Source organism: Cygnus atratus, chromosome 17, assembly GCF_013377495.2.
Source record: "Cygnus atratus isolate AKBS03 ecotype Queensland, Australia chromosome 17, CAtr_DNAZoo_HiC_assembly, whole genome shotgun sequence".
Lineage (NCBI taxonomy): Eukaryota > Metazoa > Chordata > Aves > Anseriformes > Anatidae > Cygnus > Cygnus atratus.
In genome coordinates, this window is record NC_066378.1 from 4,424,236 (window position 1) to 4,438,655 (window position 14,420).

Consider the following 14,420-nt stretch of genomic DNA (forward strand, 5'->3'; position numbering starts at 1 on the left):
CCTGCTTCTTTGAGCCTAACCTTAGATGCCAAAGATACTCATCGGACAATAAATACATTTCAACTGGTTACAAGTAAATCCCCAGAGAAAAAAACAAGCCAAACCAAAATCTTTCATCTCTGATATGTTTACAAGGAATAACGCAGCCCTGTTGGGACCAGATTTCACTTAAGTACGCAGACATTTCTAAACAAAATTCACTCGTTTAACACGCCATAGAATTCATAAAAAAAAAAAAAATCAGATCCTATTTTGACCAAGTGAAACCTTAGGGAAAATAATAAGCCCACCAGCCTGACAGCTTGAGCCGCCAAGCTCACGAGTTAACATTCTAACACTATAATTATGGAAATGTAAAAAGGTATTACTCTTGCATTTCATCTGTAAGATGTGGAGTTCTTGCACCAAAACACTACGGAATCATTTCAGTGCAGATTCAAGAGATAAAGCTGCCATGAAGCAATTGCCAAGGTGGCCGCCTGCAATGCCCAGGGCTTGTATCCTGGCCAGAACTTTGCCAAACCCACCTTACCTTTTGCATTGACAAGCTTAACGTAACTCTAAGTGGCATGGCTGCTAGTTTTAATGAAGTAATAGGATTATTCAGATAAAAATGTACCCTAAATCACGCTGCATAATTGCAACTCGTTATAAAACACAAGCAAATTATTGAGGTTTAAAAAATTTGACACAGCAAAGCAGCAAGAAAAAGAACTGCTTTCAGTAATTCAGTATAGCCTTCAGTTACAAACTTCGTCTGGCAGAGGAGCAAATACAAGGGAACAGTCTGTCTTAAATCAAAGAGATTTCTCTAAAGCCAATGCTAATAATAGCTCAAGCTAGCCTATATTCAGGAGAGGATTTCCAGGTTATAATTAACTAGAAGTGGGAATATTTTAACCAACGTGGAGTTTTAGCTATTGTTCACACACTCAATTTCTGTGTCGCTGAAATGGACACGGGCACACATGCAACACGCTTCCATCATACTAAGCAAGTACTGGATTTAAAAGGGAATGGAAAAAACTCCTTTACATCACAGTGAAATGCACACACTAATTATCATGCAGTTTTGCAACTGCTTTAAGAAATATTGGTAAATTCAAAAAACAAAAGGGAAGCCAGAATGCCCAAGAGCAAGTGCTAGTAATACAGGCCAAAGTGCAGCCAAGCCACCAACGTGCTTCTGCAAAACGAAGCCAGCTTCCTTCTCCAATGAAAAAATTCAGCAATCACACTAGAAACAGTCAACCATACCCAAGTTCGTGGATGGTGCTGACAAACTACGTAAGGCAGATCTCCACTGAAACGCACTTTAAGTCAGAGAGGAGGAGAGAAGGGGAGCACGCTGCACAAATGGCAGCTCAGTTCAAAGTGCTGCTCCACTGCTCCTCAGAGCTGAATATGAAAGAATTAACTGAAAGGGTTAACGTTCAATCAAGTGAATGGATTGACTTCTAAGTCCCTGCAAGCACACTCTTCTGGAATAAGGATATTCTGAGGATTAACAATACTCTTGCATATGTGATGAGACTCTCAGACGCAGTGTATTGTTCAGTCTTATTGCACTAGTGCAGCCAGAACAGATGAAACTACTGAGGTTCTGGTGCTGTGGTTTCTGGCTTACAAAGCATTATGCAAACTGGCAGGGCTTAAACTTCCCCCATAAGCCACCAGTTAGCCTTTGAAACAAATGGGTGCTGAAGTTCTGATCTAATTACATATCTACAAAGCTCTCAAAGCGTGTTTTAAAAAGCAGAAATAAGAATGCACGTCATGAAGCAGCTTCTGCCCAGTTGCTGCAGCAGTTAAGGTCTGTAGCAGTTCCCAGGGTATCCCAGACTCTTCAGTTCACCCCATAGCTATGGGTGGATATGCATAAATCTACTGCATTCCCATTTTTCATCTCTGGGTATTTCCACTATTTAGGAAAGCTTCTAAGCGGGTTTTACCAGCTGACAGCGACCACTCTTGATGATTCTGTCATCAGCCCGTCCCCTCTGAGAATCAGCATTTCAAGACCCATGAATGTACATCATCACAGGCCAGAGCAACCTGCTGGAGACAATGTCTTGTCATTCTATCTGATAACACCCCTAGATTTTAGAAACAGTTTGACCAGCTACTGGAGAGATGAGGGAACTGTGGTATTTGCACAACGAAGGCTGTTCTGGCAGGAAGCACTGTACCTTGACTCTGCAGGAAATGGAAAAGGCCAGTAAGTATTTCTCTTCCTTTTTACTTAGCCCTGAAGTAGAAATACTCTCTCCTAAAGAACCAACTGCACAACGAGCACTGCCCCACTTCTCCCTCCAGCCAGCAGCCTGAGCGATGCGAGGCACGTTCACAACATCTGCTTCATTTCTGCTGACAGCAAACCAGAACATTAACACGGTGTGTGCAGGGGAGGAGCTGGATCGCAGCGCCGTGAGCAGACGCAGCCTCAAAGGCTAGCAAGCGCTCCGCCTGCGTGTGCTACCCAGCACCACCTCCTGCCCACGCTTCGCTCCAAACAAGGTGAATTGGGGTCTCAAGTATGCAGCTACAGAGAAGAGAAGGGTAAAGGCAGAGATGACGTGATCCCGCTTGCAGCAGTACAGCATGAGGAGTAAACCGGCAGACTGGGTCCTCTGATGAACGCCAATAAATGCTGTTCTCTGTTCAATGTCGCTGACAAATGTTGGTGTAATTGCATTTAAACAAACTAAAGGAGGCTTACCTATATTGTACAATCTCACTTAATATAAAATACATAAAATACTCCAAAGCTACACATAAATCATAAACAACCACAGAGAAATAAACCCCAGAAGCCACTCTGTGCCAGTTCAGTACTCTGCAATTACCTCACAGCCCGCTATTTCAGAGTGAAGTGCTCACTAAAATAACTATTTTAAGTCAATGCTTCTGTCAGCTTCTCAGGGTAGACAAGTCTTTTCAGATTGTGTCAAAATCCACACTTGAAGTTACATTTACCTGCGTAGCTGCTGCAGAGCAACAAGCACCCTTGATAGCATGGTGAACCAGTCTGCTTTGAACAAACCAAACACCACCCACACTTTTCTGTTTAGTATCTGAGTATTTTATAAGGTATGCCCTAGTATATAACAGGTGGAGCTTTTACAGCAGCAAAAAGCATGAATGGAACATAATCCCCATATACAAGAGAAATATTCAAGGTGCCATGACAGCTTCCAGTGCTAAGGACTTGTTGCTGCCATCTCATTTAGGAGGAGCTAGAAAGCTGATGGGACGTAGGCTTTTTTATCACAAGAAGCAAATTCAAGGGTAGGTAATGCTGTTCCGGCTATTTTTCCTCAAGCAATCACCACCTCAGGGTGCCACTTCACGAGATGTCTTCAGCCAATTTAGCTGCCTGACACTGCTGAGGAGTGGAGGTCCTGCTCCAGGCTACCCCTTCATCCCTTTGCTATCGTATCCACTCTGTCCTCTCACCACTTACCTTTTGCCAAATCTAGCACATACCTGACTGCACAACAATCCAATTCACCTCACTGCAAGCAGCAGAAAAATAGCCTGGCAAAAGAGTACGCTGCCATTCTAGTGAGCTGAATCAGTTTGCCATGTGATTAAATGAATGCCAGAGCTAGCACAAGAGATTTGGAAGGCAGGAGGGGAGGAGGAAAGCTCCTTGTGGGAACAGTAAGCTGTAAGTTCAGTTCAACCAGAAGGAAAAAAAAAAAAAAAATCACACCTTCAAGCCAACTGGATGCCTGCCAGCTTCACCCATCTCACCATCCTAACTGGCAAGCATCAAAGAGATCAAAGACAGCTAGCTACTGTGAACTGTCTCACAACAAATTATTTGATCATCTGAACCAAAACCCAACACAACCCACAGCAAAAATTAACCAGATTATTGAGACCAAGTTATGATTCATAAGTAACTGCTGTCTCCACACATCTTTAACTAAAACTGGCAATTCACCCTACACCACATGAGTGCAGATCATCTCTCATGGATGTTCTGGCAATTCCTCGGAAGCTTTTCCAAACCAGAAAAACAGGTGTCCCGAACATTACCCTGGCGTGTTTCTGACAGGGCTTGTTCTCAGGGAGTCTACCACAAACATTACAATCCAGCAAGGCATTAATAACAGCAAATTTCAGCAATCATCACCAGGTGACTGGATGTGTCAGAACAGGCACAAACTTGTAGTCAAATCCCTTGATTCACATACTCACCGTCCATAAGGAGCCAGTGGCCAGTGAGGACCCAGATAAGTACAAGCATCACAGACAGAGAAAATGAGAGCAACTCAGCAGCAGTGAAACGCCCGCAGCAGCCAAAGGAAATCCTAGGAACAACATGTAAACATAAGCTGCAAGACTTTTATGTTTCCATTTAAAGAACAGAAAATGGATGCTACCGGAACAGAGCTCAACTGCTGATGAAAGATGCCAAGAACAACTGAGGGGAAGTTCCTTTGCCACAAGTAGGTACCGAAACAGCAACAAAATACAAGCTTTCCTCACATTCAAATCATGTGTGTAAAGCCTGAACTACGAAGATGGAAAAAAAAAACAACCTGTAAATCCTGGCACCTCTCTTAAAATCATTAGTATGAATGGTATTTCCTAGTACCATCTATGACAGTGCTTTTTGGAGCATGAACTCCAGTCACAAGGTAAGGAAAAAATTAGTTTCAAAACATGACTTTAACAACCGTCATTTTCACTGGCATAACTACAATCCCTGAAAAACCAGCATTAACATCCATAGTTCAATGTTAACAAACATTAAAACCCAGTACTAATTCTGAAACTGAATTCTCAGCCCAAATAACCCAAACTTCTTAAATGCTGCTGTTGGGAAATCCAGTCTCCTGCAATTGTATTGCATTTCCCAGGCTGGCAAGCATGCGTGACTTGCAGAAATTGTGCTCCCTAGTTTCAAAGTGGAAACACAGCGTTCACACACACAAAATATGCACGAACTTCAGCCCCGAGGTTAATGCTCATAACCAAAGACTCTGTTAAAGAATTCTCATTAAAAGAAATGAATACAGCATATGAGAAGAGGAACAAAACATTTCTCAAGTCCTTACTTGTTTTGAGGTGAACAAGGCCGTGTTAAGTACTGGCACATCGGGAGCAGAAGGAAAGCAAAAGCTATTGTTGCAAGGACTAGAAAAGGAAGAAAAGGTAATATTAGTACATTCAGGCCTGATTTCTACAGTACACAAACAAGTTCCACCAATTTGAAAGAGCTCTTGCAACAAAGTCCTATTATCATATGCTGCAGTATTATTAAAGCAAGAGCAGTTAAAGACTCCAAGGTTTTCTGCAGAACTTCTATTGCTTTCAAACTGCAATCAAAATAAAAGCTCTCAAAGGCATTAAATGCTCCTATCTCCAAACGTAAAAAGAAAAAAATAAAAATAAAAAAATCAGTCTCAAAGCTGTTCATGATCATGTCAGCAAGAAACAGTTTCCAAACATTCTAGGAGTCAACAAAAATGTAAGAACTTGCTACAAACTGGTTGTGAGATTCTTTTAAAATTCTTTAACATAGGACAGACTAAGGCAGCATAATAAAGGGGTTCTCTGGCTTTTCAACTCAGTCACTTTTTTCTCCCGTCTTACTCATAACTGTTTACTCACTACTGAAATATATTACAACTTAAGAATTGGTAAAATATGCAGTGCTTTAAGTTTTTGAAAACAGGGAAAATGATAAAACCACATAAATAACAAAAAGGACTATTTCCATACTTTTTTTTTTTTTCAAGAAGCATATTTATTCCACCCAAACATCTGCAAAAACGTTTAGTAACTGCTGGTATTTATAATCATTCTTTCCTTCCTTCCTTTTTTTTTCTTTCCTTTTTATTTTTATTTTTTTTAAATAATAGCACTGAACTTGTATTAAGGGCTGTTTAAAAGACTGAGCGCTTGGAGAGACAGACATGTCAGCAGCACTCACACAGCATCCAGAACTGCTGTAGCAAAAACAGACCAACATGAAAACAGAAGGATCGTTTGATATTTTCTGGATGCTGTTCTCTACTCATTCCTTAAAAACTCGTGGTCTTAGTTTTTGCTTTTTAGAAGGAATTATTTTTTTTTCTTTTCTCAAGCTAAGATGATGGTGAGGAATCAGTCTCTTTATTACACAGCTTGAGCCAACTGGACAAAAATTGGTTTGGTCAAACCACATCTCTTCACTTCTCAGTTCTACCCCTTCTGGTAGGGGGAAGATAAAATAAACAAATAAATTCACACCAAAAAAAGGTGTCAGCAAACAGCACCATGGAAACTCACAGTTCTATCAATATTTCAGAAAGGAAATATTAAAAAAAGCAGAATTGGTAGAGAAAGAATGAAGAGTGTAGAAACTCTGTATGGGTTTGCCTAGGACCCTTCTCAGAGGTGCTTGGCCAAGAGTAAAACCCGTGACCCTGCTGCCTCGCATCCCACATCCCCATTGCCTGCCTGCTCTGTGCCCCGCTCAGCCTCATCACAGCTGAACTGACCCTTTCTCACCCAAACCGATCCTCTTTGGCCTTGAAACGTCTCTTTCCCTTTCTCCCCCCAAGCTCTGCTCATCAGGGGACCCTGCACCTCCTGTCCTGGCATTCTCAGCCACCGCTGCCCGCAGCCAGGCTCTCCCAGAGCAGACAAGAATTCAGATGTAATTACACCAGGACACATTTGTCTAGGAGTATCTGATCTCGCTCCTTACTGTCCAGGCTTCCAGCTGGGTGCTTCTGTTTCCCTTCAGTCTCAGCACCCATCATTCGACTGGGAATCCCTCGGCTTAATTCCCGTCTACAGGCAGCCACCAGCTCTCCAGCATTGTCTGCTCCTTGCACCTCAGCCTGCCTGCAGGTCATCCCTTGCTCCAAACTCTTCCCCAAAGGCAAACCTTTGAGGCAGTCAGATTTACGAGTGGTTTAAGAAACCAGACACCAGCTATAATTCAAAAGCACACACCCACATCAGCCTCTAAAATCTACAAAAAGAAGGATGCCAAACAGAACCACTGCAGCTTCGGAGGGGTCAAGCCCCCAGCCACAGGTCCCCAGCCCAGCCCTGGAGCCTCTGAAGTCACAAAGTTCAGAGCTCCTGGGGCCAAGGTCCTCTGTGCTTAATGACACCCTCAAATGCAAGACCAGAGAAACAGTATCATAAACACAGCCTCAAGAATAAAGATACCCCAGGGCACTAACCCAAGTAGGCTCAATCCTCTTAAACCTGTAGCATGCTCCAGCTGACACAACGCGGTTGCACTACACGCCACCAGCGTCACAAACAAAGTTACAAATGTCAGGGTCGTTCTGGAAATACAGGCAGCAATAAGCTTGACGTTAACATTTTTTTCTCGCCATAAAGTTTCCCTTATCACCAGTATCTAGCGTATATTAGAATTTATTTGAAGTAATCTTCTACTTTCAGTAGGGAAGAATGCATGTGACAGAGGCCGAAGCTGTAAGAGTAGTACCAGCAGGAGCGTGCCACTACAATTAGAGGCAGGAGTCTCAAGATTCATTTCCAGAGGAGAGATTTAGATTTCACCCCTTGCCATCAGCCCTGTTTCAGAGGCTGGAGAGGATGCAGAGTTCAGGAGTTAAATAATGAGGGAAAAGCATGCATTGTGTATACATGAAATAGGAGAAGAGAAGTATTTAAGGGTTTAAAAGTCTTCACAGATTCAGCGTGTGAACTAAGGACAACTTTCAAAAGCTTCTGCACATTTGGAGCAGTTAAAAAGAATCTCGTTTCCCTGAACAGCAGCTGGTCTCTGGGAAAGCTGCAGAAAGATCAAAAGGCTAAAATTTTCCAAAAATCAAAGTCGTGATATTTAAATGACAAAATGTAAATAATAATAAACAGGATCAGAGGACTTGTAATTTATTTGCAGACAATCATCTCATTTTTGTTCTAAATTCAAGCAGTGCAAGAGAATAATACTGAAAATGATAGGGAGACACGAAGTATCCTTGAAACTAAGAAAATTTTGTGTAAGTGCAAAATCCAAAATTAAACCAGGAAAAGACGTCTGGATATGATCTCCAGAGCTTTCCTCCAACCCGAATTATGCTATGATCCTACAAAGTACATGCTATTTCATAACGCAGGAACAGTTTTGAGTACTGATTTATAACAAGTGAACTATTTACTTAAAATAACACATCCAGCATCTATCAAGACTCCTGCAATTTATAGTTCATTAGATTTAGCAAAATTTTAAGTGGAAAATACTTCTCAAATAATATTTGTCACTTTATTCATAGCTAAAGAGATATGAAAACACGATCATTAAAACCAGTTAATTTGCTTAATACGTACTATGACATGCATTATAATTATCACCAACAATTAATTACATCAGTGCTTTCTGTTCTACTCAAATTATTACAAAGAGAAGAAAATTTAGTCACCTGCTGTGCATATTGTAAAGACAACTTGAACTGAGTCGAAGAAGAAGAACATAACTAGGAGAGACACAGATGCTCCGATTGGCAGGAACAATGCCTGGGTAGAATCAATGGTTTGAATACCTGTGGAGGAAAGAACGTGACATTTAATTTGGGCTACTTCTTATCACACACATTCTGAAAGCCTGTCCTCACCAATGTTAATTCAGGCCCTTAACAATAGACTTCACTTCAGTGCCAGTGCAATAGAAATCGACGCTAAGATCCTCGTGCACTGCCACACCCAGGCACTGCAGCCAGCATGAAATTACTACAGCCAAGCAGCACTTTGGCAGCAGCTGGGTGTGTACACCAACACGCCGGCTTCACGGCAATTCAAGAACGGCAAGTTGAAAACAGATCTCGGAATTTTTTTCTTGTGCCATAGACAGAGTGGATAAGTTAAAAATTAACATTAGCTAGGGACTGTGAATCATGTAGCACATGATCTATGTGCCATGTTTTACCCTAAGCCACATGTACACGTTGAAGAGAGCATCCAAAGGTTCAGTTTAACCGCTCAGCACGAGGAGAAGAGCCTGATCAGCCGTAGAGCTGCAGAGCATTAGGCTGACCTAGCTCATGCAAAGGGTGCTACAGCTCCAAACTCTGCTTGAGTGATGCACTCAAATTGTATCACTGATTGCAATCACCAGATAACATCGAGCCTACCAACACAGGGCACTTTTTGAAAAACACCCAAGTCATCTACCTGTTTATGAAACTGCTAACTCAGATCAGAATGCACTATAATCACCTTTTATCCTAAAAACCAACAAAAATTCATGCCTACATTTAATAGCTGGAAGCAATTTTAAAGAGTGCAGAGATACTAAAGGATTTTATTCTGATTATTTCCCCCAAATCAACCACGCAGAGTGGCTACACAGGTTATTAATAATGGGACAGGACGCTTTTTACTATAATTCACCATGAGTTTTTAGAATTACTAACCAAAGATCAGGCTTTGAAAGACCATCTATCCTCCAAAATCATACTAATATTTAACCAGTATTTGTAGCTGTATTTACATTTAATTGTGACGGGGCAGGAGGAACCATACAAGACATACTTATACCTGTACAGCATTAAAATGACAGGTAACATCTGGACCAGTCACTTGATTAGTATCTAAAGTGCCTCTAATGCAAAATTAGTACAAGACTCAGAACCAAGTGAGACCTAAAACCAGCCTAATATCACTGTATTATCCCAAAGTAATTGGACCTTGCTGTATAAAGCAGTGTTTTACCAGTTACATGATTTTAAGAATAAGCTTTTACATTATTAAGCAGAATATTTATACATGTATGTATGAACATATACACAAACATACACAAGTATATACATACACACAAGTTGTAAGCATGTGTGTATGCATATAAAAATGTGTGTTTATCTTTTCCTGTAGAAGAGTGGCAAGTTGTCTAGGTAATGGCTTACTTACAACTCACAGTTACCAGATTATCTAAGGATGTCAAAAAGCCTCAAACACAAGCGAAATACACTCACTAATTTCTGCTGTATTTCACCATTTTTATAAAAAAGAGAACTTGAACAATGAGCATGGACATGTTGCATGGTCATTTACTATTTCTGACCAAGGACTTACTCTCAAACATAAGTAGCACAATACATTTTAAAAATAAGAAGCAGAAGAACTCAAGTCATGGTATTTCTATGTTACTGAGGTGTGACACAAAATGGTAAAATACAGACAGTCCAGAGAGAACAGTGCTAAGATAGAAATTCCTATGTTCTAATCTGTGCCTTAGATCTAGTTCCTCCTGCTTTGAAAAAGAAAATTTATTCACATGCCCTTCAATTTCCCAAGAGAAAAAGAAGAAATGACATATTACAAACCACCCTAGCATATGGGAATTAGTGCGTGCAATGTAAAATGTCAAAGTTCTTCATTTCATTTCTGATCATTTTGACAGCTAATCCCATTAATGTGCTCGTTCCCCAACCCCAGACTGTCTTCTCTTACTTCCCAGATTCCCATAGCCTCAACTGTTCATTGCTGAATCACTAACCACCTCTTTCTGTAACTGTGCTGTCAACGGAAACGGTCATCTGACAACAATGTAAGTTGCAAGACACTGAATTAAAAACAAAAAGCAAAAAATGTATGACACATTCAACACCCTATAAGTTATTATTTAGTAATTTTTAAGCTGTATTTCTCATTTTAAACAAAGCAACCTTAGCATTCAAGGTTTTGTGTGCAGGGCTGCCCACATGTCCCAGTCTTGTTTTCTGAAAACACTGAAACTTCATTCTAGAGTCTAGTCTCAGAGTACAGCCACATAAATTACTGTAAATTAAACTCAGGCATGAATTTACAGCACATTGTGTACAACACAGTCCACTCTAACTGTTCACATGTATGCTTTTGCTTGCAAAACAGTGCATCTCAAATGGCCAAGCTGTCTGGAATCTATTTTTACAGTAACAGAGGGGACAATCACTGCATAAGAGCTGACAAGTTAATCTCCACTCTGAATAGATTGTGTGTAGACGCATACTTTGTTGTCCATTTTAAATGAGTCACCCAAAGCCACGTGAAATCTATACTTCAATTTCTGTGTTGATAAAGCTGAATCATCCTTACAGATTCATTAGCATACCATGAGATTAAACCTTTAGTTGTCTACAGGCAGGCTAATACGTCATGTCAGAGTGACAAACAGCAGACAAAGAGAAATTACATTCCCTTCCATAACTGTATTTTTAAAAATAAAGCAGTTTCCATTTCCAGGAAGACCTGACAAATTGCACAGCATGCAATTTCTATGCATTATGGAAACATTACACTGATGTTTTAAATTTAGCTTCCATGAGCATGAACTAGATAGTAGCATCAGTGCAAAGCAAAATGTCAAGTGCCTAGACAAAACAGTTCAATTATATCAGGTGAATCTACAAAGCATGAAACACATGACCGGATGAAACAAAAGAAGATGCAACACACTGAAGTGATGAAAGAAAGATAAGGGGTAAAGCTAACCCTTACTGTTATTGGTGCTGTTGCCATTAAAAGACCCAGCTGTGCTGCTATTGTCTTTCTCTTTGTCTTGATTCTCAAAGTCCATGTTAAGAGACCTGCAGGGAAAAAAAAAGCAAACTTAACAGGCAAATTTCAAACTCCTATTTAGGTTTATCAGCTACGGTCTCATTACCATTCTACTACTGCAGCACCCTCTCCCTGGAAAAGCCCTGGTTTTTAAGTGCTGGTTATTAAAAAACAAAACAAAACAGAAAAAAACATATGTACCAGAAATTAAAAAAAAAAAAAAACGCCCACAGTTACAGATGAGGCATGAAATCACACTTGGTCTAATACTGAGACGACTCACTGTAGTATCTGAACTGCTAAGTGTTGACAACAAACCACAACAAAGATACTTATCTGCATTACTTGGAAGTGTACAACATGATGGAAATACAGTAAAAGTTTGAATTCTCTGATGTATTTGAACTCTTTCCAAGTTATCATTTTGATCCTTTTCATTCAAATTTAACTGTTTGGTTTCATGTTTAAAACCATATTCATTGTTTCCTTCCTCTAACTCTTGTAATGAATGATGACCAAAATTTGCCTATAAGTAATTCTCTGCTGAATGCAAGTTCTTACTTAATTGAAATAGCTTCAGCAAAGCCTAGAAAATAACTATATAGACATTACAGATATTTATATGAAGCTCTGAATAATCAGTACAAATTAGTTCATCCATAGTAGCTGACATTTCCCAGTGTACCCAGCTCTTCGTCTTTTCATTTTGATATATATACCAAAAAGATTCCAAAATAACACAGAATTTAATCATAAAATTAATTGCTGTCCAAAACAGATCCTAAATGAAATTCACCCATTTCAGAAAGTTAACCAAAATTTGTTAGAATGTAATTTAGAAGTTGCATCAAAGTGACGAGCTGTGGCAAAAGTGATAAAATGCTATGTTGTTTTATATAAAAATATTAGCAATCAAGATTACCATGATAGTTTCTCATTATCATAACATGCATGCAAGTTGTCCATGCCTTCTCTGTAGATTTATTTGCTCAACTAAGCTATAGAGAACCATCGGAAGCACAGTACAGCTCTTCCCTTCAGTCTGCAGCAGCAGCAAATACCAAGTATTTCGATACAACTTCCAGGTCAACAGGCATTCGACTTTTTTTTTTTTTTTTTCTTCAAGTTGAGCTGCAAGCAACCGCACTATGCAAAGTAAGCAAATTCTATTAATTTGACAGACAAGGAAAAAATACAACACCTACAGAATTGTATCAAAGATTGTATCAAAGTTATTTCATTTTAGTGTACACTGCAATGCAGAGGAAAGCAATTTTGTGCCACAGTCATACAGCCTGAAATCAAGCACATATGGGTCTACAGTATCTAGACAGATGTGGTATATTAAAGAAAGTGAGGTTGAGTAGTTTTACTGTATAAAATTAAAAAGAAAAAAAGGCTTTCCAGTTTAAAACTATGTTGTTGTTCTGCTTCTATTATGCAAGTGCTCCGAGTATGAAGTTAAAGCCGGTTTTGGACTCAGAAAAAATACAAGGAAGCTTTAAGCTTAGACTTACAGAAGAAGACTTACTTCTACACAGAACATAGGCATCAGCTAAAAAGTTAGCAAAAATACAAACAGGCAACAGAGAACACTAATTCTAACAAATGGATCAGTTCTAAATATGTCTGTTATCCAGGCACTAGTACAGGCTGCCCAGGGCAGATCTGTTTTTGGGGTGCTCCTGTGGGGAGTTGGACCTGATGATCCCTATGGGTCCCTTCCAACTCGGGACATTTTGTGATTCTGGCTTGGGTGGGGTGCTTTTATCTTTCATTCACATTTCCTTTTTCCCCATAAATCCCCACAATTTTCCTCTCAAGCTATAAAAATCCAAGAGATGGCTGACAACCCTCCAGGGCTGGATCCAAGATTCAGCCAAACAATATATATATATATATATATATATTTTTTTTTCCTCAGAGCAGCATTTCATTCTTCTGCAAATTAGCTCAGCTTAGCAAGAGCATCACACCACCATTCTGACTGTGGCAACGGGGAACTCCTCAAAATTTAAGGGGCTATCAGCAAAGGAAACTGAAAATAAACTATTTTTCCTACTGCTCACAAACAACTTCAGCCCATTTGCTTTCATTTCAATAAAGTCAGCAATTACTACATTATTACCTGTAAACATCCTCACTTCAAAACTAAGCATAAACTATGAAATTATGGTCACTTAGTAACACAGTTGGCCAAGCCAACTTCTGAATCATCAGCACCCATTTTATGATTTGGCCCTTATCTCTGGTACAAATTATCACTAACATGATAAAAAAAATGAGAAGCAATCACTAGAACATCCTCCATGAAAGTTAAAAACCGTATTTTTTAAACAAGACATACTGAAAATTACTGCTCTGGAAGGAAACAGCAAGTCGAGAAGCATCTGCTTTTTTGTTCAAGTTTTCGCCTGGATTCCAAAAGCAGCATTCACTCAGCGTCTCCTGTCAGGCAATAAACTACAGTTGTCTCTTCTGGGGGCCCCAGCAGTTCAAGCTGGTAGGATTTCTAGCACAGTGGTTCAAAGCAAGCCTCCCACAGGGAAGCACTCAGTAGGGTTACGCTGAGGCCAAAGCAATGAGTAAGCTGCTGGCACATTATTATCATGAAAGTTCAGATTCAACTATGGATCACTTCCATTGCAATAATGCTTTGGGGAAACCCTGCAGGAAAATATTCTTATGAAACAAAGGAGGAAATTTGAAAGCAAGCGTATCTCTAAAGAGTCAGCAGGAGAGGCAATATATCGAGAAGTTCCTTCTTGCTTTGCTCAGTGAAGACAGTCACCCTTATGAACAGCTCTGGGACTTTGAGAATTGCCAGATTTCAACTGCTCTACATAAAAAATTACAGTCAGACACTGAGCTGAGATAGTTTAATTCAAATAAATCAAATCTCC

General features: G+C 39.9%; 1 protein-coding gene across 4 annotated transcripts in view; it reads right to left on the bottom strand.

The window, feature by feature from the left end:
- SPPL3 (signal peptide peptidase like 3) overlaps window positions 1–14,420 on the bottom strand; it is a 60,107-nt gene that overhangs the window by 9,224 nt on the left and 36,463 nt on the right. Inside the window, exons 1-5 of one of the 4 annotated variants that reach the window (XM_035556726.2) lie at window positions 12,440–12,617; window positions 11,452–11,546; window positions 8,406–8,525; window positions 5,070–5,148; window positions 4,207–4,319 (exon numbers count right to left, since the gene is read on the bottom strand). In XM_035556726.2, the coding sequence (XP_035412619.1) occupies window positions 4,207–4,319; window positions 5,070–5,148; window positions 8,406–8,525; window positions 11,452–11,546; window positions 12,440–12,483 (451 nt within the window). In that variant the 5' untranslated portion in view covers window positions 12,484–12,617. Of the gene's footprint in view, window positions 1–4,206; window positions 4,320–5,069; window positions 5,149–8,405; window positions 8,526–11,451; window positions 11,547–12,439; window positions 12,618–14,420 lie in introns of those variants that run through there. The other 3 variants (XM_035556727.2, XM_035556724.2, XM_035556725.2) reach the window with 3 other exon arrangements.